This window comes from Anopheles gambiae, chromosome X, assembly GCF_943734735.2.
Source record: "Anopheles gambiae chromosome X, idAnoGambNW_F1_1, whole genome shotgun sequence".
Taxonomy (NCBI): domain Eukaryota; kingdom Metazoa; phylum Arthropoda; class Insecta; order Diptera; family Culicidae; genus Anopheles; species Anopheles gambiae.
The window spans coordinates 12,819,342-12,844,172 of record NC_064600.1 but is presented as its reverse complement, the minus strand read 5'-3'; the positions used below and the strand labels follow the sequence as shown (position 1 = coordinate 12,844,172).

General features: G+C 49.3%; 3 protein-coding genes across 3 annotated transcripts; 2 read left to right on the top strand and 1 right to left on the bottom strand.

Moving 5' to 3' along the window:
- Positions 1-2,155: 2,155 nt before the first annotated feature.
- LOC11175722 (uncharacterized) lies at positions 2,156-4,187 on the bottom strand. The gene has a single exon (XM_003437028.2). The coding sequence runs from the start codon at positions 4,185-4,187 to the stop codon at positions 2,235-2,237; it is 1,953 nt and encodes a 650-aa protein (XP_003437076.2). The 3' UTR covers positions 2,156-2,234.
- Positions 4,188-6,949: 2,762 nt separating this feature from the next.
- Positions 6,950-9,202, top strand: LOC11176138 (uncharacterized). The gene has a single exon (XM_003437027.2). The coding sequence runs from the start codon at positions 6,981-6,983 to the stop codon at positions 8,952-8,954; it is 1,974 nt and encodes a 657-aa protein (XP_003437075.2). The 5' UTR covers positions 6,950-6,980; the 3' UTR covers positions 8,955-9,202.
- A 2,192-nt stretch (positions 9,203-11,394) lies between these two features.
- On the top strand, positions 11,395-20,570 carry LOC4576161 (uncharacterized). Its single transcript, XM_061642788.1, has 2 exons — positions 11,395-13,451; positions 18,498-20,570. Exons 1-2 carry the CDS (start codon positions 11,395-11,397, stop codon positions 20,482-20,484), a joined length of 4,044 nt encoding a protein of 1,347 aa, XP_061498772.1. The 3' UTR covers positions 20,485-20,570.
- The last annotated feature ends 4,261 nt before the right edge of the window (positions 20,571-24,831 follow it).

Sequence of the window (24,831 nt, the reverse complement as noted above, 5' to 3'; positions counted from 1 at the left end):
GATTATTAACCAATCCGGTTGATAAGATGGTGTAAGTTTATGATATACTTAACGGCTGCAAATTAAATAGTTGGTGTGTTGCATCAGAAGCAAACTGCTGGAAAGAGTTTTCCCCGTAAGGAATGCCCACCAAACAAATGCATCAGCGGTCAACACCAGACACACTAGTGCTGAAGAGCGATCACAATGTTTGTTCGAACGGTGGTAAAGATAGCGACAGCGAAAGCGAATGCCAAGGACATTAATCCTCCTTTCTTTGTGGATGAAAACCGACAAACCATTCCGGATGTAAGTTTAGAACAAATACAAGTCAGTCGTTTATGTAATCACTGGAAACGTTCCAGAAGGCCCTTACAATTTGATTTCGGAGGCAAAGATCAAACCAGCGTGGATTTTCAGAGGCATTTTAAATACGATCAAAATTATGACTCAAAGTGCATTTGTCAACACCATGTAAGATTTAGGTTATTGTAGACACAATATGATATCAATCTGGTATATAATTCTTAATTTTATGATTACAAAACATCGAGCTGCCATAAACAGCTCGAATTAAACACAACACAACAAAAACAAACCCTAGATGATGTATCGCAACACAAACACAATTCAACTATATGCCCACACACTAATGCTGAAGAGCGATCACAATGTTTGCTCGAACGGGGAAAAGGATAGCGACAGCGAAAGCGAATGCCAAGGACATTCTTTGTAGATGAAAATCTAAAACCCATGCCGGATGTAAGTTTAAAAGATATACGAGTCAACTATTCATTAAATCTCTGCATAATATTCTACTAAGAAAAGTACAGCAGCAATCAATTAATCGATTATAGCATGAAAAATATAGCTTGTATGAATTCTATGTAATAGATTTCATAGTTGTACGTTGTCTAGATAAGGAAAGGATTTAAATGTTAAATGTTTAAATGTATTTAACCCAATTTTAGCTTGTTGAATAGCCAGAAGTCGTCTGGTGCCAAATCTTTCAAAATCCGGCGGTTGCGGAACAATATGGGTGCTAGTTTTTGCGATTTTTGCGAAAAATTGATTTTCGACCGGCTTTGGCGACCGTCCGTTCGGGGAGACCATCCACCGACCGACCGACGACACTGGTACTTGACGCAGCTCCGAAAACAATTTGTCACTCCTAGCCGTGATGATGTAGTGACTTGAAATTTGGCAGATATGTAAAAAACATACATATTGACAAATGAATAAAAACATGGGGCTACTTTTGGCGCGCTAAATTTTACATCCAATGTCACCTTACTTTTTGGACACAGTAGTATATGATATGAGAATAGGATAGAGTTATAAAAGCTTTTAATCTCATTAAGATATGTTAAAGATAAATACGTTTTGCCAATAGGACAACATTGGATAAGCTTTGGCGCGAAATAAATTAGAGTCAGGAATTGAAATTAAGCTATTCCGAGGAGATGCAGCCCGACCAAATATAGAAAAGCACAGTAGCTTTATACTGTTATTTAAACGAATTTAACAAACGAAAGAATCTTCCTGTTATACTTAACTAGTTTGGAGAGTTGATGCAATTTAGAAATGAACTCGGGAATGAATTCTGTACAGATTAAGTCAAGCACAGATTGAAAATTGTAAAAGAACTTTGAAGCAATAAGGACATCATTTGAATACGAGCCATCGAAAAACTTCCACCACAACTGGAAACACTCCAGAGAATCCTTAAAATTGAATTTTGAAAGCAAAGATCCAGCACAAAAACCATCGTGGACTTCCAGAGAAACTTGAAGTAGCTTAGAGCAAACCATTTCCCATCGGATTAAAAGCAATGGGAATGATAGGAATAATGGGGGTAATTGAGTTCCACGTCAAATGCAGCTGTTGGAGGACTACAAATACGAAGAAGTAAAAAAAAGAGATATATATTACCAAAACAAAAATAGGCAAAGGTAGTAGTTCATATTTTTACTATAATTCTTTACTATAATTAATGTACCATTAAATTGTCCCAAAGCATCCATTTTCGATGATTATTGATTTTAAACAGATTTGATTTGATAGATGCAATTTGAATACAAAACGATAATAATGCCACTCAAAACAGGGCAAATGGAAGAAAAGAATAATTGTCCTCCCTTTAGACGAAGACCGCTAAACAAACGCAACGAAACAATAAAGATATTAACTTGCTACTCTGTTCCTCCACCACCAATAATACAAAAACCAACTCAATACCTTGTAATCGGCCAATCTTAATCCATGCAAAATTCCAACACCCGCCGAAGGGCCGTCAGACGCAGCGAAACGAGCTCGAGCAGAAAGATCACGAACGCAAGCAGATGCGCTGCGGCCAGCAGCTGGTACGCACCGACCAGATGGGCCAGCGTCAGCTTGCGCGGTTCCCCGCCGCCGGCCGGTTCGCGCCGGTTCGCCTCAAAGTCGTAGTCGCCGTAGCTGCGCACCCAGAAGCTGACCAGGCCGCTCTCGACGACGTGCCGCACCAGCCGGTCGAACGGTTGCGTGAGGCAGGACTTTTTCGGATAGTAGATCGTGAGCGGAAACAGCGTGATCGACTCGCGCGTCACCTGTATCGGGGCGGCGGCCGGCTGCCGCCCCCGGCTGGCCCGATTGTTGTACGCCACCATGTCCTGCGGGCAGACGACGACCCGGTCGGTGTAGCGCGCCGCCATGCCGGCCACCTGCTCGCCGAGCGTGTCCAGCCCGGGCGGTATGAAGCGGACGCGCGGCTTTATCTCCGGCCGATCGACGAAGAACCGCATCGCGATGTTCACCATGTGGTAGTGCAGCGTGGAGCGGTGCACCTGCTCGATCGTGGCGAGCGGCGGAAAGGTGGCACTGCGCTGCAGGTACAGATACAGCGAGCCCTGGTACAGCGTGCGCACCACGAACGTGAAGCCGAGCCAGAGGGCCAGCAGCGAGCGGGCAAAGTTGCGCCCCGGCACGGCGACGACCGAGCCGCCCCAGAGCAGATAGAGCGCGCCGAGCAGCGGCATGCGTACCGCCGGCCCGTACACGAACCGGCGCCAGCTGCGGGCACGCCGCCCGCAGCTCAGCCCGCCGACCACGCCGGCCACACCGAGCAGCGTGCCGGCGAGCGCCGCCCAGATGGCCGTGCCGAACGGGCGGAACAGCTTCTCGAACGCGGTGTACGGCCGGCCCTGCGGCACCGCGAACAGGATGCGCGAGGTGTAGTGGGCCCAGCCCGCCTTCAGGTACAGGCCGCGCGTCACGTCCAGCGCCATGCAGGCGATGACCAGATCGACCAGCTCGTCCTGCACCAGCTGCATCGTGCCGGTGCTGTTGCCCGGCGCCCCGATCACGCCCCACTGCACCTGGTGCGGCGACTCGGTCACGTTCACGCGGAACTGCAGCCGGCTGGCGAGCAGATGCAGCAGGTCGCCCTCGAACCCGCCCAGCTCGGTGTAGCCGTCCACCTTGGGCCGCAGCAGCGTGTACGGTTTCGCCTCGAATGAGCCGACCTGCAGCGTGCAGTTGCAGAACGTGGTCAGCCGCGGGTAGAGATGCGGTTGAGCGTCGACCGAGCTGCCGGGCGCGAAGACGGCCGCCAGCTTGACCGCAGGTTTGCCGCACCGTTCCGGCGTGTACGGTTGGTAGGTGTAGGCGCGAACCGTACCGTTGGCGGCGGCGATCAGCACGTTCACGTGCACGATGTGCCGCGCCCAGAGTGCGCCGAACAGTCGAGGCAGATGTTTGGTTTCGAGCTGGTGGACACTACCGGACGCCCCGGTTAGGACGCACAGGTAGCGACCGGAGTAGTCGTTGAGGGTGGTGCTGAAGTTTGCCACCAGTCGCTCGAACGCAACGAAATCCTCGCCAAACAGGATGGCGCGAGAGCGCTGCTGCTGTACCGCTGCCCGCAAGCCGACTGGGTTGTTGGTGCTGCTGCCGAACGTCACTGCAGCCTGTCCGCTGGTGTGCCTCAGCACCTGGGAGAGCAGATCGCGCTGTACTAGAAGATGTGGTGCTGTGTTAGCGGCTAGAAAGAACTGGACCGGTTGAAAGGGATGACGCAGGTAGCGCTGCAGCAAGTGGGTAACGATGTGCGGTAGCAGCTGCTGATCCGTGTCCGGCTGGGGTGGAATCTGCCCTCGAGCGGCCGTTGTTGACCAAAGCAGCCAGCAGCACATCAACCGACTCGTCCACCATACCGGTAAGGGCGCCATCGCTTTGCAGACTGAGTGCTGCAGCAATCGTGCAAGATGCAGAAAGGATGAAGGAGTTACGCACCGCTCAAGGGTTCATCCAGAAATTACGAACGATGATCCAAAAACCCAAAATACTGAAATACGAATTCCGTTGGAAAAGCGACAATGGACCAACGGAACTACATCCACAGAACTACATAGAGAGACTGTGACGAAGAATACAACTTCCAGCCCGATTCAAGCCATATTGGATAATGAAACCTTAAGGAGAGAAATATTGGAGACCAGTTCCCTTTGCCACAGGATAATGGAATATAAATCATAGCAACCTTGGAGTTGGATATAAAAGCAAATTCCTTCATTCCTAAGTTGACTTCAATAGAAATAGCATCAAACTAGAATGTCTATGTTGTAGTACGAAGTAACCGGACATATCGCTGAGCTAATAAATGAATGAAGGAATCCGAGCAGGCAGATTTGAAGCTTTACAATCTTAGCACGTCTTAGCAGTAGAAATTCAATTACATTGCATGCAAAAATGTTAAACCCACCCAAAACGGCGTCCTGAAGAACGTGCAGAAACTCCCGAATATGCTGAAGCATCTGGCAGATCCTGGAATGATTTGGTTCTTTTCGGCAGAAATTAAACGTCAGAGCAGAAATTAAACGTTCAGAATAGCCGATAGCTGGCCTTCGGACGTTTCGCGGGAGCCGCAGACTAAATATCCCCGGACGGTGATGATGTTCGGGTGTCGTCAGAAAGGGACATGATGCCACCGCTTTTCTTTGAACAAAGTTTCCGGCTCAATTCCGATCGCTGCATTAAAATACTAGAAACGAGAGTGAAGCCATAGATAACCAGAGTGGTCAATGGTAGACCGCGTATGTGTTCCAGCAGGATTCCACACCCTGCCAATGTTTACGTCTTCAACGCGCCGAATGAGTGGACTCCTAACTCGCCGGAACTTAATCTTCTGGGTCATTTTGTTTGGGGCTCAGTTGAACGTGACTCTAATAGATTGTACACCAATGCGGCACTAGTGGTGAAAATTAATGGCGTTTTTCCTCCCCTTCCCAAGAACACGATTGTCAAGTTTTGCTCCAGGTTCCGGAGCCGGATCAAGACCATGAATTATGCCTAGGGCGGATATTTCGAATAGTTTCAATAAACAGCATAGTAAGCTTCTCTTTCAACAAACAAAAATGACGTAAATGATTGATTTTTCCCAAGCATTTCTTTACCGCGAGCACCCTATATGTGTAGATGTATGTTTTAAAAGTACGTTAGTAATTACCGCCTGCAGAGCCTAGTGGTACTACTACAAGTAGCGTAGTATAAAATGAATGACAGAAAGTTTAATCTCGAAAAACACCATAGTAGTTAGTTCATAATATACTGTGAAAATACGTGTCATCGGCCGCCCTTGAACTGATCAATTCTTCTAGAAAAAGGAGACTCCAAGGCCAGAACTACGATCGCTCTTCTTGTGAATGACTGCCAGCACACCCTTTAGTCCGTGGCTGCAAGACGACAGGAAAGGTACGTGGGATACAATCAAGCACAATCATCAGAAAACGACGATGTCTACTGAAGTATTACTCCTGAAGAGATTCTGCAACGGAGGAGGAACTAATGGTTCGGAAGGACAAATCCTTTCTAAGCTGTCTGGACAGAGGTACAGCTAACACTGCGAGGTGTATAACCTGACGTTGATGCTGACTGTACCGTACCCGTAGATCGAACTCGGGATACATCTTCCATTTAAAAGGTGAACCTTTTTCGGGGTCTGCTCGGAAACAGCAGCGCGTGATCTTTTCGTCGACCGAAGTGGAATATGTCGCCTTTGCGGAGCTGGCAACAAAAACTTATGAAAGATGTAGGTGAGAAGATCACTGAACCAACTGTTATCCGTGCAGATAACCAGAGCTGCATGGCGCTGCTAGGAGCCTGAAGGAGGAAGTCGTAGAACTAAATATATTCACTCTATTCAATTGAGTTTGGAAGCTGGTAAGCAACAACGTTATGCAGGTTAGTAATGCCCTACTAGTAATGACAGAACCGTTGTCGGAAGTAAAATTGCGATGCTGAACTTCAATTCAAAGAAGATGGAACTTCAATAGCTGAAGCTTGTGGAGGAGTTAACAAAAATGGAAACCCTGTAAAGAACGACATTCGACAGTCAAATATACTGCATGTTAAGCAGCATAACAAAGTATTTCAATGTTTTTAGCATTGTAATTATACATTCCATCGAACGTGTGTGTTTTCAAATAAGAAAATGTCAATAATTTAATCAGTGGTATTTAAAAAGGAATAAAATGCGGTGAAGCATTTTTGAGGAGTTGTTCCAAGTTCGAAAAGCTTTGAACAATGGTTATAAGATTATTCCAACTTTCAACGAGTCGTTGCTGTGCAACTCCAGGCAAATAATGTAGGCAAAGCAATGAACATTAAAAAAAAAAAAAACATCATAGATGATATGACAAAAAGATAGAGGAAGAAGAAATTATAAGATTCCGGTGAAGATGCATTCTAGCGTTAAAATTTGTTGCAAAAGGCGAAAGATGCAAAATACTCATATTATGCGTTACGCAATTCAAGGATAAGCCTCCCTAGTGAGACTACATTTGTCTCCCATTTGCTGGAACTGCCGCATCCTAATCTGCACAATGCATTATTGTCCAGCGCATTGTTACCGTACACCATTGTTAACCCTAATCGAGGCCACACACCGTCCCCTCCCCACCCCAATGGGCGTATAAAGACCGGTGACCGACAATCGCTGCGACGCATTCAACCCGAATCCCGCAATGTGGTGGCGTCGTCGTGTCCAGCTACTAATAGCCCCCCTGTGGTTCCACTGCTGCTGTTGGGCCCAGCCGCCACTCCCAACGCAGCCGCTGGTCAACCTGGCCGACATCGTGGGTGTGGTGCTGCACACCCACTTCCGGACACCGTTCGCCACCACCCTGGTGACGGTGCGTAGCGCCACCCAGCGCGGGGCCTGGCTGCAGCAGGACCTGCTCGAGCGGCTGCTCGTCCGCCACGGCCAGGGCCAGCTGGTGGTGCAGCTGGAGGGAGTGCCGTCGCCGGTCCAGCTGCTGCACCGCCATCCGCCCTGGTCGCGCACGCTGCTGCTGGCGGAAAGCTACGACGCCCTGCGGACCGTGTTCGGCCAGCTCACGCCCGACCGGTTCGACTTTACCGGGCGCTACCTGATCGCGCTCAGCGAGGCGCCCGCCACCCTCGCCACCGTCGACCGCATCTTTCACGAGCTGTGGTTGCGCCAGATCGTGAACGTGGTCGTGGCGCTGCGCCCGCTCGACGACGACCATTCCTCCGCGGCGGCGGCGGCCGGCCCGGTCCAGCTCTGGACGTACTTCCCGTTCTCGCCCGGTCTGTGCCGCATCCCGAAGCCCCACCTGCTGTTCACCTGGCCGAACGATACGCTGCTGTACGGGGTCGACTTCTATCCGCGCAAGAGCGACCAGTTCCACGGCTGCCCGCTGCGCGTGGGCAGCTTCGAGACGCGCCCGTTCACCATCCTGGCCGGCGGGGACGGCGCGAACCCGCCGGCGGTGGGCGGCTTCGAGGGCGACCTGCTGCACAGCCTGTCCGCGCGGCTCAACTTCCGGGAGGACGTGCGGGTGCCCCCGCGCGCCCAGCAGTGGGGCGAGGCGGCGTTCGAGAACAGCACCGGCCTGATGCGCATGCTCTACACGGAGGAGGTCGACTTCGGCCTCTCCTGTCTCGGCGTGTCGGTCGAGCGGTCCGCCATGCTGAAGGCGGGCAAGGTGCACTTCACCACCGACCTGGTGGTGGTGGTGCCGCCCGGCAAACCCTACACCGCCTTCGAGAAGCTGTTCCAACCGTTCCAGCCCCCGGTCTGGCTGGCGGTTGGGTTCTGCACCGGGGTCGGGCTCGGGGTGCTCGCCACCCTGCGCCTCCTGCCGCTGGACGGCCGCCGGCGGGCGACCGTGCGGCGCTACGTGGCGGGCGACGCGCGGCTCCAGGCGCCCGCCCTCAACCTGGTGCGCGTCCTGCTCTCCTCCCCGCTGCCCTTCACCCCGACCGGTACCTTCCCGCGGACGCTGCTCGCCCAGTGGATGCTGGTGTCGCTGCTGCTGAGCCTGCTGTACCAGGGTTCACTCTTCCAGTACCTCCAGCGGGCCTCGACCCACCCGCCGATGCGCACGCTCGCCGAGATCGATCGGGCCGGCGCGCTGTACCACATCGCGAGCTCGGCCCGCCGCTTCTTCCTGCCCTATCCGCAGCGGCTCTCGCGGCTCCGATACTTCCCGCCGGTGCCGGACAGCATTGCCGCCTGGCTGCGGTGGATGGGCAGCCATCCGGGCGAGCCGCACGTCGCCATGTGCACCCGGGACCACGTGGCGTACCATAACGCGCAGCACGGCCGGACGGACGGCCGGCAGCTGCTGATAGCGCGCGAATCGATGGCCCTGTACGCGATCACCATCCTGTACCCGAAGCGGTCCATGCTGACCGCCAGCTTCGACCAGCACATCGAGCGGATCGGCTCGTCCGGCCTGCTCAAGTACTGGTCGGCCCGGTACGGGGACTACCACTTTGGGGAGTCACGCGCCTCCTCCTCCTCCACGACCGACCAGCGGGCAACGGCGACGGCCGGACCGCGACCGGTCAGCGTGGAGCAGCTGGCCGGCGCACTACAGCTGCTGCTCGGAATGCTGCTCGCCGCGACGCTCCTCTTTCTGGTGGAGCTTGGCTGGGCGCGACACACGCGACGATGGAGACACAACTGCTAGAATTTGACGCACATAACGCGTTTATTTACATACAAAAGAGGAAGGACAAAAATAGTAAAAAGCTCCCCGGTATACTAAGGTACCCAAACTAATAAGAACAGTGTCACTTAATAAAAGAAATACAACTGAGCGAAACATTGAGTTACCTAAATTGATTCACAAGAAAACGACACAACTTCTACCGATGTGAAAGTAGAAACAAAGGAACCGATTGAGAAGATCAAAAAGAACAAGAAGACGATGATAATGATGATGATGATGATGATGATGATGATGATGATGATGATGATGTAGAAAAAGAGGAAGAACAAGAAGAAGGATCCCAAGTCCCAACGATTCACCAATTTACTCAAAAAGATGTCAAATTTCAGTTCAACTTCGAATATCTCTTCCCTAGCCGTAAACTGGAGAAACGTATGAGGTCCAACCAATTGTAGATAGAGTATAGTAATAGGCTCCGGATCACACCCAAACTACTAAGAACACTCAATAAAAGAATCCCAAATGAGCGAAACATTGAGATACCTAAATTGATTCACAAGAAAATGACACAACTTCTACCGATGTGAAAGTAGACATAGGAACAAGAAGAACAAGAAGATGGTGATGATGATGGAGAATAAAATGAGGAAGAACAAGAAGAAGGATCTAAGCCCCAACAATTTACCAATTCACTCAAAAAGATATCAAACTTAAATTCAACTGCAACAAATATCGCTTCCCGTAAGCTGGCGAAACGAATTCAGACGAACCTATCGCAGACAGAATGCAGTAGCAGCCACCAGCAGCCAAGTCACAGCATCAAAGAATCAGCTCCAAATAGCACTGGATGAAAATGACGACGAAAACAACTCACGGCGAAGGAAACATCACAAACGATCTCAACATCCTAACGCTTAACCTGCTAGGAACTAGGAAGCATCTGAAGATCAGAAGTAGAAAAACGATTCAAATTTCATGAAACACATTCCCGGCAGCATTATCGGCAGTGGATCATGAGCAAGATGACGCATGCCAATGGTGCAAAGCGGACAACACGACAACAACAGAAACAGCTGCAAAGAGAAAAGCAGCAGCAACCAAATCAGCTCAGAATTGCCGATGAAGAAGATGGCCAAGATGACATATCATCATTTTTAATGTATGAAAGGAATGATTGATGTAACTGGTAGAATCGTTTTGAAAGTAGGAAAGAAATTATACCAGACGGGCGTTAGTAGCGATCTTCCCAATGATGTAGCAGATAATCAGAATGTTAAAATAATCCAAAAACTTTAGGATGTAAAGAAATCTTCAAAGCCTTTTAACCTAACTGTTTGCACGATATTGACCTCGTGTGAAATCTATCAGGCGAATGTTGACATATATCGACCTATCTTGATAATAGCTCGAATAAGTCACAATAAACCCCTCAGATGGCGCTGTAATATACAGACAAGGACGAAACTACGAGACAGCTAGATCTTCAACATTAGGGCCAAATAGGAGATAGTCCATCTGTGGTCAACTTTAGGACAAACAAGATCAAGGAGATCAGCTGATCGAGTAAAATGCCGCCATCGCAAAAGGGACTGCAGCAAATTTACAGCGAAAGAATAAGGAACATTTTTTTTAACTGTGCGACGAAAACCCTATACGCTAGAGCCAGCTACAAGAAAGTCTAACCAGCTACCAAAATAAACAGATTGTTACCAGGTGTTGGCACGATATCGACCTCGTGCGGATTAGCCAAGCGAATGTTTATGAAAACAACGAGCTGTCAAGGACAGCTCGAATAATTTATCAAGAAAACATCAGATGGCGCTGCTGAACAGACAAGGGCAGAAAGATAACCTTTAATATAAGACAACTATATTAGCAATTTTAGGGCCAATTAGCAATAAGTTCGGCTAAGGTCGTTAAGCAGAGTCAAACGGGTTCAACACAGATCAGCTGTTGAACAAAAAGCGCCATCGGGACAGTAGCAAAAGTCAAGCGACGGAAGACAGACTAATTTTTAAACTGCGCAATAAAGTCTAAATAAACCAGTTCCAGAAAAGTCTACCAGGCGTAACAACACTAACCGTAACCTCCGCAGCAAGGCAACGGAATAGGGTACGGATTAGGGCAAGGGCAGCCAATCTGCAAACAAAAACGGACCTTTGGCTAGAACTTTGAACTTTGGCTAGAGCAAATGTAATGTTTTGCGGGAGAAAAAGTATAGCTTCCCCTGAGAGTTCTCGAAACGGACCAAACAATCCTACAGCTACGAATGCTACAATTAGCTGACGAGCGCACGCGACACAAAACTCTTCGCACCTCAGGAAGTTCAAACCAACGCCAAAGTCAACGGTTGAATTGCATATCGCGTGCAGTCGCTAACGCACGACACGCTGGCGCGTAATATTGGTCCAGTGGAGCCTCTCTACCAAGAGCGCACACCGCTCAGAACCACTGTACAATGCGGCTATCGTGGACGTGTACCGGGCAGCTCCTGGTGCTGCTGCTCTCGGTGCTTCGTTTTTCAGCAGCAGCAGCCAATCTCGCAAACAACAAAACGCTAGCGAAACTCACCGGACAGTTGCAGTCCGCATCCTTCACCCACACCGAGCTGCTGATAGGTGCGACAGCCGAAATCCTACTGCAGCACTACACCACCTTGACCAGCAAGCAGCTGTACGTGCGCTGGGAGGATGGCGCTTCAGGCCCGCTAGTCGACGAGATCCTGCGACGCACCGCCACCCATCTGTCCGTGCTGGTCGAGCGGGATCCACCGGCGACGCCGGCCGACGGGCTCGACCAGTCCCACCACCCGCAGCTGCGCCTGCTCAACCTGCTGCTCGTGACGGACCGCGCCGAGTTCGATCACGTTGTCGCCGGCCTTACCGACGAGCTGTACGACTATTCCGGCCTCTACACGGTGCTGCTGGTCGGTGCGTCCAGCAAGCGCCAGCACCTGGAAACGGCCGGCATCATCCTGCGCACCCTCTGGGCACTGTACATCGTGAACGTGGTGGTGCTGATAGGGGACGGGCGACAGCAGCAGGCGGACGGTGACGATGACGACGATGACGTGCGGCTCTACACGTACTTCCCGTACGGCGAGGATTACTGCGAGCGTGCCCTGCCCGTGGTGTGGAACGTGTACGAACGGGGCGTCGGCTTTGTGCATCGCGAGCACAGCCCGTTCCCCCCGAAGCTGGACAACTTTTACCACTGCCCGCTGGCGGTGGCCACCTTTCCCGTGTATCCCTTCATCATACCGAGCGCGATGATGGCGGACCTATGGCCGGGTCATCCCGAGCGCACCGAGCAGGAGGAGGAGGAGGACCTGAAAGGCATCGAGGCGATGGTGCTGCGGACGCTGCGCCAGCGGCTCAACTTTCGGCTGCAGCTGATGAACGTCGATCCGCCCGACTGGGGTACGGCTGGGCCGCGCGATCAGGCCACCGGAGCCTCCGCTTACGTAAGTAGTACCGAAGAGCCCGAGAAACCGTGTCCTTCTGCTTCGCAAAGAACTGCTGTGCAAACTCCTAACCTCACAAAACAGATTCGACATCTTCGCGCGAACCTAACGATCGGCTACTGGGCGACGACCCTGCACCGCAACCGGTACATGGCGAGCAGCTTCGCCTACTACACCTCCCAGCTGGTGCTGGCCGTACCGCCCGGCGCACCGTACACCTCGCTGGAGCTGCTCCGCTGCCCGCTCGCCAAACCGATCTGGACGTTTCTGCTCTGCTCGCTCGCGGCCGGGCTGGCCGTGATCGGGTTGCTCCAGTGGGCCGGGTCGCCCACCGCCCGGCACTTCGTGCTCGGGCACGACGCGCCCAACCGCGCCTGGCCGGCCATGATCGCCGTGCTGCTCGGTGCCGGCCTGTCCCGTGCGCCCCGGGGCAGCTTCGCCCGCGCCCTGCTGCTCTGCTGGCTCGCCGGCACGCTGGTGCTGCGCAGCGCCTACACCGGCTCGATGATACGGTTTCTCCAGTCCGACCGCAATCACACCGTGCCGGCCAACCTGCCGGCCCTGCTGGACGCCGGCTACCAGCCGTACATGTACCGGAACTACAGCTTCGTCTTCGACGCTTACCCGCACATCGGGCGGCGCGTCCAGCTCGTCACCGCGCACCAGTTCCGCACGGCGATTGTCCGCCGGCTGCAGCGGCCGGGCGCGCGGCTCTGCGTACTGCTGCCGCTCGAAACGGTCACGTTTCTGAACCGGAATCTGACGCGCACCGGCCAGCTGCTGCGCATTGCGCGCGAGCGCGTAACCGTCGCCAAGCTGGCCATCTACACGCAGCGGACGTCCGCGCTGCTCGGGCCGCTGAACAAGCTGCTGGAGCGGTTCGTCGCCTCCGGGCTGCTGCACCGGTGGGCCGCCCAGTACCACCAGCTGCGGTTCCTGGCCAACCCGTACCAGTACCGCGGCCGGCAGCAGCTCGTGCTCGCCGACATGGACGGCCCGTTCGAAATACTGCTGGTCGGGCTGGGCCTAGGCGCCGGCACCTTTCTCATCGAGCTTGTCGTTGGGCGTTGGGAGGGGGGGGGGGGACGCAAAAAACGCCAAAGCGGCGAGCAATAGCAGAACAAAAAACCGGACGGCCGTGTGTCTCTCATCGTGTGTCACGCGATCAATAATGACGAATGACGCAAGCACAGGCAATCAAAGGGCAGGTGAACACTATTACTACACAGTGCACGAGCATTAGACCGATAAGAATCGTTTGATTGGACAACGAGGCACACCCAACTCGCCCCGGGTCATTAGTATGCTCATCCTCCGCCCAAGGGCAATGAAAGTGCAAGCGACAATACAGGGTTTACTAAGTCACTTTGCGATGTGCGCTGCACAATTCATCTCACTTGAGGCGTTTTTTTTTCTATTTTGACGCGCTCTTCATTTGGCCCGAAATAATTTTCTATTCTGCCGCATTCATTTTCATCCATTATATGAAGTCTTTTCACAGGGGATGTTAGCTGAAGCCGTCTGCGATGTTTACTTTTTTTGCAAAAATTAATTTTAAGGATTTTAGTGCTGATTTATGATACAATTATGTTGTTTAACAAAGAATAGAAGTTTATTTTTGCTCCGCTGTAGCATTCGAGCCGAAAAATGGATTATTCATTGTAGTTATCAGCAGTTGAACCTGCTCAGTCAATCCTGCTAATAACTCAATGAATAACCCATGTTTCGGGTTGAATTTTGCTGCGGAGCAAAGATAAACTTCTATTCTTTGTTAAACAACATAATTGTATCATAAATCAGCACTAAAAGCCCTAAAATTAATTTATGCAAAGAAAGTAAACATCGCAGACGGCTTCAGCTAACATCCCCTGTGAAAAGACTTCATATAATGGATGAAAATGAATGCGGCAGAATAGAAAATTATTTCGGGCCAAATGAAGTAGCGCGTCAGAATAGAAAAAAACGCCTCAAGTGAGATGAGTTGTGCAGCTCACATCGCAAAGTGACTTGGTAAACCCTGTAAAGCTGCACCACATTGTGCATTGCAATTTAGGGACATTCGTGTTTGAGGAATGAGCATCCACTGCCACGAACACGGAGACGCAACGGATTGCAGCAATGGTGATTGTGCGTTTGAAAGAAAAACTTAATGCAGGCAATCAAAAATTACATTTCAGAACCAATCGATATTGCAGTCGCCAACGAGAGCACTAGCAGATGGCTTGCGGTTCAGCAAATTATTAATAATACCGAACTATTCTTACAACTTACAAGCTAATCATTAAAAAAAATTACATACGGACACCAGAAAAAAAAATCAACAGGAAATAAGACTACAAATACAGAACATTCCAATTGCACTAATTAAAAAAACGTTAAGATTGCGAATCAGAATCAGATTGAGCTTTTCACATAGCAACATACGTAGAACAGATTTTGCTAAGAAATTAAATAAAATATTTAAAGCATTCGCGACTCTTCTTTTTGATCTGTAACGACTTACATGGTCATACAAGGGTTCGAGTATTTTTTTAATACCACAAACAGCCGGACAATCAGTCCTTGCTACAATCGATACGCGACTTGAACCCAAGACGAGGATGTTAAGTTAAGTAAAGTGCAGTTAAGTAGAGTTATGATAAGTAAAACAATAAAATAAGTTAGCGCCTTACTACTGGATGAATAAACACATCAGAGCTGCAAAGCTTTGTAATGATACAGTAATTTCTACATCATCTATTAATGACCAGACTTCTGAAGTATGAAAGTACAAAACGGAGCCTGAAGTTGTTCAAGAAGAAGCTGTCCCGACATGGAGAAGATTATGGTCTGAAATAGACGGAGAGGCGTGTCATATAATCGGTATGGCTGTAGGACACGACCAGTTGGTCTACATTTGCCGGAAAACTACCGCGAAGGACATGTGGGACAGTCTCCTAGGTACCCATGAAGTAGAATCAGTGAATACGATGATAATGCAAACGATGTGTTCCTTAAAGCTGCCCGCAAGACGGCAATCTCCCGCAACAACTAAAGCAGTAGACGGCGATGCACAACCGTTTGGAAGTGGCATATGAGAATTTGACGAAGAATTATGTATAGATAATGAACAGTTCATGCTACAGATGACCGAGTCTTCAGTGTTCCCGGAACAGCAAACACAGCAGGAAGACCATGGCACCATAAACTACGGTTGACGAAACTGATGATCTAGGTCGACGACCTTCTCATTGTTGAAAGAAATATTCCAACGATCGAGTAGCTAAAGCGACGACTTTCTGATGAATTTGAAATGGCCGACTGTGCACAAACGAAGTTTTTCATGGAGATGCGAGTAGAGTATAACTGAAGCTGTAATAGGAGACAGGAATAAAAATTTAGAAAAAAATGGTATGTCTGAATGTAATCCAGCGAAGACCCCGATGGAGAAAGGACTCTAATTGAATTGAGAAGGAAACCATACTTCACCGCCGTATCGAGAGAGTCGCTGGGCAGTTTGAGGTATCAAACTCAGGCTATGTGTGCGACAAGATTTGTGTCTGCTGCGACATACATTGGCGATTCACTGGGCAGACCGAGCGATGATTCTTCAGACTTGAAGAATATGTCGATGCTAACTGGGCGCTAATGCAGAAGAATGCTGAATCCATAACGATAATACATACACTTGAATATAGAACATAATTTTATCAAAGATTATGATATGATGGTTATGTCAAGATACAACCGATTAGTACTGCTGAACAGCAATCTAACTTATCAACGAAAGCTTTGATCATTTTATCATATGATTGTAATGTCAAGATACAATCGATTAGTACTGCTGAACAGCAAGCTAACTTGTCAACGAAAGCTTTGTTGAGAAAGCAACATGTGTGCAATGAAGTAGATGATGTATGCACATCATAGTAGTCTTTAGGAAATGTTCATTATAATTAGTCTCGTTTCAAATACATTACACTCAAGTTGGTTATTTAGTTTCTGATATTTTTCACTGTGTAGTAACTCCGCTCAACAAGCTCTAAATGTTGACCGTTTCGAATAACATAGGAGCAAGATCGGCGACAGCATTTGAGAGGGGTTGTAGTATATCTAGGAATTATGTATAGTGTAACCGATCTTAGATGTCTATAACATAACAGCTTAATGTAAAAGTTAGATGTAATAAAACCACCAGCAAGAACGGACCTCTTTAGCGAACTTTCGTCTGAAATATAATAAATCATTCAAAGCAAAACATATTATGACTATCGTATCAAAAAGACAACAGTTTGTGACGCTTAAAAGAACATATCGCACTAAATCATAACGAACGTTTAGTTATAGGTCCCCTAGTTTTTATGTGATATATGTAGGCCACGGAGGCCAGATACTGTTTCAAGAAATAAATAAATGTCTAAATTTTCTTCTAGATAACCAGGCACGAACACTAGGCGAACGATTGAGCACTTGGCAAACCGTGCCGCATCTGACGTTTGATCGATGGAAGTCGACAATTTTTAATTGAGATGGACAGTGTGCCAAAATGAGGCTGACTTATTTATAAGTAGTGGGGACATTATACAAAATGCTGTCCTTCAAAAAAAAAGGATATTTAGATTCTAAGCATGAGTGGCGCTAATTGTATTTCACAAAGTATCAACCGGAACTCGAAAAGGCGCTCGATTTTTTATGTTATATTATGTTCTAAATCGCCAAAATACCCCTTTAATCCACCCACAATGAGCGAATACTACGAATGAAGTTCCCAGAGGACCGAAAACCGGGAATATATCCCAGCCACAAAATGAGCACTCGATCGAATTGACCGCTGTATGCAAGACTACTAATTCCCAGGAGGATGTGGAGAACTTCACGGTCAATGGTAGATGTTGTTACACACACTAGTGATGTGCACTTCGGAAGTGCACCAACCAGCTCCGAACCAATGGTTTTCCGGAGATAGGTAGCAAACGATAGGGTAAAAACTAACCGAATCTATCTTCGCACCAGTGTGGAAGACAACACCCAGATGTGCAATGATCAAACTTACAGCTTCGTTCTTGCTTTCAGTATTGAAGGTATGTCATGCATTTTGAGGAATTCGTTGGTTACGACTCACTTATCAAATGTCGTCCCGATTGGATCGCCCGTTCTCGAGATATACAACTCTGCCACTCAACTAGGTGCAATACTCATCAAACTGTTTGATTAATTATTTTTGAATTTATTTGCTCAGCTGTTTAACGACCTACTTTAATGTCCGGCCCGCCTCAAGTGAAAGCCCGTAAGGCTCAGTGCACAGTGTACTGTTGTTCCCCAAACTACGATCAGACACTTCCGGTCCAGATATTGCACAGGGTTTCGCTACGTTCAGTGGTTGTACTTAAACTTCAGGATCTTCCGCAGTTTCCAATGGGATTTTCTCGTTCGACTTTTGATTGGAAATGCATTCTTAATTACAGGGTTGGTGGAGTCAACTTTCAATATCAACAGTATTTGAGATGTTTTTTTCTATAGCTGTCAAATGTTATATTAGAATTACCGTAAATGCTTGGTTCTTTTACGTGATTTTCAAGAGCTTACAAAGAACTGTCAGTCCTTGCTGGTGGCAAGAGTCGCATATCTCGAGAACGGGCGATCCAATCGGGACGACATTTGATAAGTGAGTCGTAACCAACGAATTCCTCAAAATGCATGACATACCTTCAATACTGAAAGCAAGAGCGAAGCTGTAAGTTTGGTCATTGCACATCTGGATGCTGTCTTCTACACTGGCGAGAGGATAGATTCAGTTAGTTTTTACCCTATCGCTGGCAACCTATCTCCGGGAACTGTTGGAACGGTGCCTTCGAACCATTTCCCCCTCCCATCACTATTGCAATAGCTACGCAAACAAGTACCTTCCATCATATAATCGATGAATTATGCATGAGCTGATGCACCGGGGTCCGACACGATAAGCGCGTTGTTTCAATATTAATCAACTACATAATTAAAGCCGCTCGGGGAGAACCCGGTAGTGCAGCCCAATGTGTGACAAAATGAGTGTGAGAGCGAAGCCGGACAGTGGAAAAGATTCAAGTTCACTGCTTCACCGTGACCATGTGCAACGCAAGTGTTCGTTTCGTCATGCTGCTGCTGCTGCTGCTAGTGACGCTGCAACAGCACACGGCCGGCAGTGCCATCGCCGACGAACGGCCCAATCACATCGACCGCTGGGTTTCCTGTATCGGTGAGATAGTGCTGGCCAATGCCGACACCTTCCGGCACGAGCTAAACATCTTCACGCTGGGTGGAGGGGAGACAGAAGAAGAGAGCCTACATTTCGAGCACGATCTACTGGATCGACTCTTGGCACGGTTGGTGTACCAACACGCCGGCAAAAAACCGTTCACCTTCAACCTCGCGCCGTACGATCGCACGGTCAGCTACAACCAGCGCAACCTGGTCCTGATCCTGCTGCACGATCTGCGCCAGCTCGAGCAGCACCTGCTGCCCCAGCTGGCGGCGAAGAATGTGGAACAACGCGGCTACTTCCTGCTGCTGCTGGTGCCTTCGAACGCAACAACGACGACCACCGCGGAGAAGCACGTTGCCGCCACGTTTCGGCTGCTCTGGAGCGTCCGCCTGCACAACGTGGTGCTGGCGCTGGAACGACGACGCCCGACGACCCGGATAGACCTGCTCGCGTACGACCCGTACGGCCCGGGGTGCTGCGGCTGCAGCCGTCCCCGCCTGCTCGCCCACTGCAACGCGCCACCCCCGCCACTGTACGATCGGTTCGGGCGCAACCTGCACGGCTGCCAGCTGCGCATCGCGTCGTTCGAGCGGGCCCCCTTCCTGGAGTTTGTGCACCGGCCGGGACGGAACGGGACGGCCACCGCCACCCCGAAGCTGACCGGCATCGAGGGCAATCTGGTGGAGCTGCTGGCCGCGCACCTCAACTTTCGCGTCGCGATCGTGCAGCCGGCGGACGGGCGGACCTGGGGCCGCATCTACCCGAACGGCACGGCGAACGGGGCGCTCGGGCTGCTGCTGAACGGCACCGTCCACATGACGGTCGGCGGCTACTTCCCCTACCCGGCCCTGCTCGCCGCCACCACACAGACGCACCACTACTACACGACCGAGCTGGTGCTGGCCGTGCCGGAGGAGCTCGCGACGCTCAGCCCGCTCGAGCAGCTGCTCAAACCGTTCCAGCCCGCCATCTGGACGGTGGTGGCGGTCGAGCTGGCGATCGGGGCGCTCGGGACGCTACACCACCGCCGCCACCGCCTCCTGCACTTCTGGCGCACCGTCATCGGCGAGTCGCTGCCGGGGCGCACCGTCCCACGCCGCACCGTGGCCCGGCTCGCCCTGCTGCTCTGGGTCGTGCATGCCGCGCTGCTGCGCGAATCGTACAAGGGCTCGCTGGTGGGCTTCCTGACCGAGCCGAACCCGCTCGCGGACATCCACAGCCTGGAGGCGCTGGTGCAGGCCGGCTACCGGTTCGTGATGACCGAAACGGTCTACCACACCGTGTTCGACCGGTCGAGCACGAACCGTCGGCCGCTCGCCCCGCACCAGGTGCTGCTGATCAAGTCGGCCGACCGGCAGGCGCTGCTCGAGCGCACCATCCGCAGCCGGGACCGGCTCGCCTTCACCAACACCCGCGAGGAGATCGTGAAGTTTAACTCGCGCAACCGGACGGACATCAACTACCGCACGTCGGACGAGACGCTGCTGACGTTCCACTTCGCGATGTACTTCAAGCGATCGAGCCCGATCGCGGCCGCGTGCGACTGGTACATACGGCGCGTCGTCGCGACCGGCTTCGTCGCCCGCTGGCACCACCAGCATCTCGATCTGCGGTTCGAGCGGCCGACGCTGGCGGGCAGCGGCCAGGCGGAGGTACTGCAGCTGCACCATCTGCACGGCAGCTACCTGCTGCTGGCCGCCGGGCTGCTGCTTGCCACCGCCGTCTTTACCCTGGAGCTGCTGTGGGGTAGGTGGTGCGAGCGGAGGCGACGACCCGACTACCCTGGACCGTACCCTTACCTGCACGAGCTGAGTCGACAGTACCCGGTAATAGGCCGGCGTAAACGTACGCGGCGCATCGCCTAGCGCGTTGCCATTAGACATTTCCCTATATACATATGAGCGCTATCCCTCTCTCTTCATCTCTCTGGCTTAATTCAAAACATAGCAACAAAAAAGGACAAATGTTTCACCCCACCTATGTAAATCACACACCCCCCACCCCCCTCCCCAAAAATCGCTACAAAAAGGGCACGCATCCCAAGCCGACCAACCACACTCACTACACGTCCGCGTACGCTAGCGCACCGAGCAAGTAAGCATCGTAACAGACCAGAAAGGAGAGTCACAAACACACCAGCACACGGAAATATGGAAACGGTCCCACTGTTTACGGCGATGGGCCACCGGGTGGCCAAGCTGCCGCCGGCCCAGCAGAACGAAATCATCGGCAGCGTGCTGCGGATGATCGACGCGTCCCAGCAGCTGCACGACAGTGCCGCCCTGACGCAGGCCGACTTTCAGCGCCCCGCCCGCCACAACCTGTCCAAGAGCGTGTCCCAGTCGGCGGCCACGCTGCTGAACGGCGGGGCGGCCCCCCTGGTCGCCTCGCCGATCGTCTCCTCGCCGTCCTGTCTGCTGTGAGCCGGCGACCGGAGAGGAGAGTGTGTTGCGATGCGGATTGTAACAAACATTAGCTTACTTACTCGTTTTACGTTTTTAGTTGCGTTGTCGGTAGTGTCTTCTTAACAATAAAGGTAGTTTTTTTTTTGGCATTTTTAAAATGGAGGGTTATTTTTTAGTTTTCAATGAAGTTGTGAGATAACAAGGTGAGTGTGTATTTCAACCTTCCACAGGTGCTGCCTAATAAAAATGCTTGTAGAGGCCACTGCAGTCTGAACTTTGGGAGAGCATTTGCCTAAAATGCAGCCAAGGACAGTCTAAAAAGCGGTGCGAAAACAGATACAGGTTGGCCACTCGAATCAGGATTTTAAATTCCCGGGTTTTCCCGGCTTTTCTCGGGTTTTCTCGGTTTCCAGGTTTTTCCCGGTTTTTCCCGGTTTTTCTCGGTTTTTCTCGGTTTTCCCCGAATTTTTTTGGGATTTTACCGGTTCACTATACATCGTGTGCCGGTTATCGATACTTCAATTCCAAATTATTATATCATAAAGCGTTTTCAAAAACCGATATCTTTATAAGACGGGCATTACGGGAAAGATGGACACTTGTCATAAATACTGGATAAACGTTATATTCATTATATTCAACAATGCAACATCCAATCTGATGGTGTGACAACACATTTGAGAACCATTTTTGGCAAATCAAACCAGAAACCATTCTATCAAATTTGTACAAACAAATTTTAAATCGTGTGCTCGTTTGTGGATCTAATTAATAGATCTTAAGCTTTTTAAATATGCATTCTTTACATTTTACATTTTTTACATAATGTCTTTAGATGTCTTCACACAACCTTAAATAAGGGTAACCGTTCCATGGACCAATCAGCCACTGGAGAAATCATAAAAATCTGCGAAGAACAGAATTCTGATGAAACAGCAGCCATGCATTATGCTGTTACTCGCACGACGCTGATGATGCACCTCACCACTAGATACATGAGATTTCAGGGTTTTTTTTTAATGTTGGGACACTTTCCTGATTGTGTTTTACGGGAAGTGTACTTTATGTGCTAAGAAGTGGGTTCTACGGCACCCTTTTTCAACAGGCTGTTATCTATTTACTCCTGCGTAGAAACACAAGCTCATGATTTTAACCTCAACACATGCTTCAACAAAAGCCAGAATAGAATTTGCTACCTAATACATGACGTAGAAAAGGAAATGACCTAAGTTTACCCATTCCATTCCATTCGAAAAGAATCCACGATAATGGCTGGACTATCAGAACGGTTGTTCTTCGATTCTCGGAAACGGTGAGGAAGGTAGCAATGCTGATCCATAGCGCTAGTGAAGAATGGATGGGTTAGTGCAAATCTCGTGAAAAGAAAGGATCAACGATCGAATTGCAGAAGCGACGTCAGCTCAACCTGCGCGTAGCAGCGTGGAAACCCAGTCAACCGGGCGAAATGAAGCTAGAGGCCTTAAACCAAAATGCAAAATGTCAATGTACAGGCCATGTGTGAGTGGTTAACCTTAATTCGGCACGACCGCAACTTCACGAGAGATCAATATCGTTAACAAAAGACGAATACAAGGTAGAACTAACCCAAGCGGAAATTTTCGGACGATAACTCATACACTCTCATAATTTGACTAGCAATACATGACAGTATGTGTGGTTCTTCCATTCGAACCATTTCACTCTCCAAGCCAAGCGTTGAAGCAGGTTATGTGTATTTCTGTTTGACTATTATGTTTAGTTTGCATTTAAATCAGTTGTGTTCTTACGTATCGTATCATTCATATAAACACCAACAATGTAAAAACTATTCAACTATGCCATTGCACGCGGTTGTGGTTATGTGCCGAAAAAAGTCTGAATTTCGCACACTATTTCGTTTGTCACATCGTGCACGAAATATCAATCGAAAACACAGCCGAAAAGTGACATTTTCACTCACTTGGGAATAGGCACACCATGCCCGAAATGTGCAAGAACCGATATCGGTGAACGTAGGTATTGCACCAGTGCGAATAAGAAGTACATATATTGCGTACCATGTGTGAGATACGGAAAATGTGTATGGACATTGGTGCGATGTTGCTGGACTGTGGTAAGCTGGGAACAATATACAAAACATCCCGTTGATTTAAAATGCACTTGGTACGATCGTAAACAATGATCGCAAAAAAATGTGATATTTTTTTTAATTTCCTGGGTATTCCTGGTTTTCCCCGGAAAAATAAAATTCCCGCCTAATTCCCTGTTTTCCCGGTTGAGTGGCCACCCTTGGATAGAGATGATTGGAAGGCAGAGAAGCGCAGTGAGAGATAGGCTGCCGAAGAACAGTTCAGGAGAGTGAGATGAGATGCCCAATCTCCAAGGGTTGAGCAATGCGCCAAAAATAGACAGCGTGGCGTTTTTGGAACGTGGAAAGGACAAAGCGAAGGAAATGCTTTCATGATGGATTCCCAAACAGCTAAAATGGGTACACTTTCGATCGTAGGTATTAAGACCAAAACTCGGCGATTTTGTTGGCAAGCTAAGAACGATCCCAAGAGGTGTACTGCAACTGTTCGTACCCAGGAGAAGAAGGATATCTGCGAGAAGCTCGCCGTAATGTAAAAAAAAAAAACCACAACCGGGATGTTCAATGTACGCAGCAGGAAGATTGATTGGACACTAAGATTGGACAAGCCGTTCGTTGGGATTCTAAATACGAAGGCAGCTTCTTGGGTTATAGTGCGAAGACGCTGCCAAAGTGAGACTGTTTTGCTAAGAAAACTTAGTGTCACTGTCTACGATAAACATTTAGAATTCGCTTCTACCAAAAACGGGATACTTCATTCGAGGACACGGTGTTATCAACAATTGTTTCGGATAACGGTAGCCATTGTTACATCCACGTAATTCCATACTTTTTGTAAGAAAGGTGGAACTAATCACTTGAAATCCGCTCCATATCATCCCATAATATAATGGCCAGATGAAGCAGAAAGATTGGATGATACTTTTTAAAAGAAAGAATTGATGAAAATCAACAAATGAGCGAAGATAGCGCGCTCTCTACACTTTTTCCTTCAAGTTGTCCCAAATATTTAAAATAACTATCAATAATATTTGCAATGCTTCACAATCAATTATAACATCAAATATATAGGTTTGAAACGTATTAAACTATTGTGTGTACACAATGAATGTGTATGCACTGTATGTGTTTTGGCATGGAGGTTTGTTTACATTTTTGAGAATTAAAATTGAATGATTTTTATGTTATTATTCATGTGAATAACTAGTAAATTATTTGTTGAATCTTCCCCCTGCAGAAGGATATTCATTTAAACTATGAAAATGCTTCATTTTTAAGATGAAAAGATAGGCGTATTGCAGTGCATCATGACAGGTCTATAAGACATCAAACAGCTGACAGAGCACCTATCGAACAGAGTCGTGTTTTTTTGTCTCGTTCGATTGGTCCCAGAGCGCCGCCTAAGCCAACAAGGGCTCGCTATTTCATAACTGCAAGAAATCTGTTTAGCATGACATGATCAGGAAAGCAAATCGTACAATACTAGTAGGGCGAGATTCGATAACGGCAATGAGTAACTTAAACGAGCGCTAGAAATGGAACGTTCACATCAATGTACTCATAATTTGGAGGTTTGGTCTGCAAATAAAGTACGATCGCTAGATGAATAATGCAACGATTCGAACCCGTCGCTCTATGAGAAGCTCGTTGTAATGTACAAATGCAAAACCTGCATATGCAAAGCCCAAGAACCGCCCGGCCACCACGGACTGTACTAG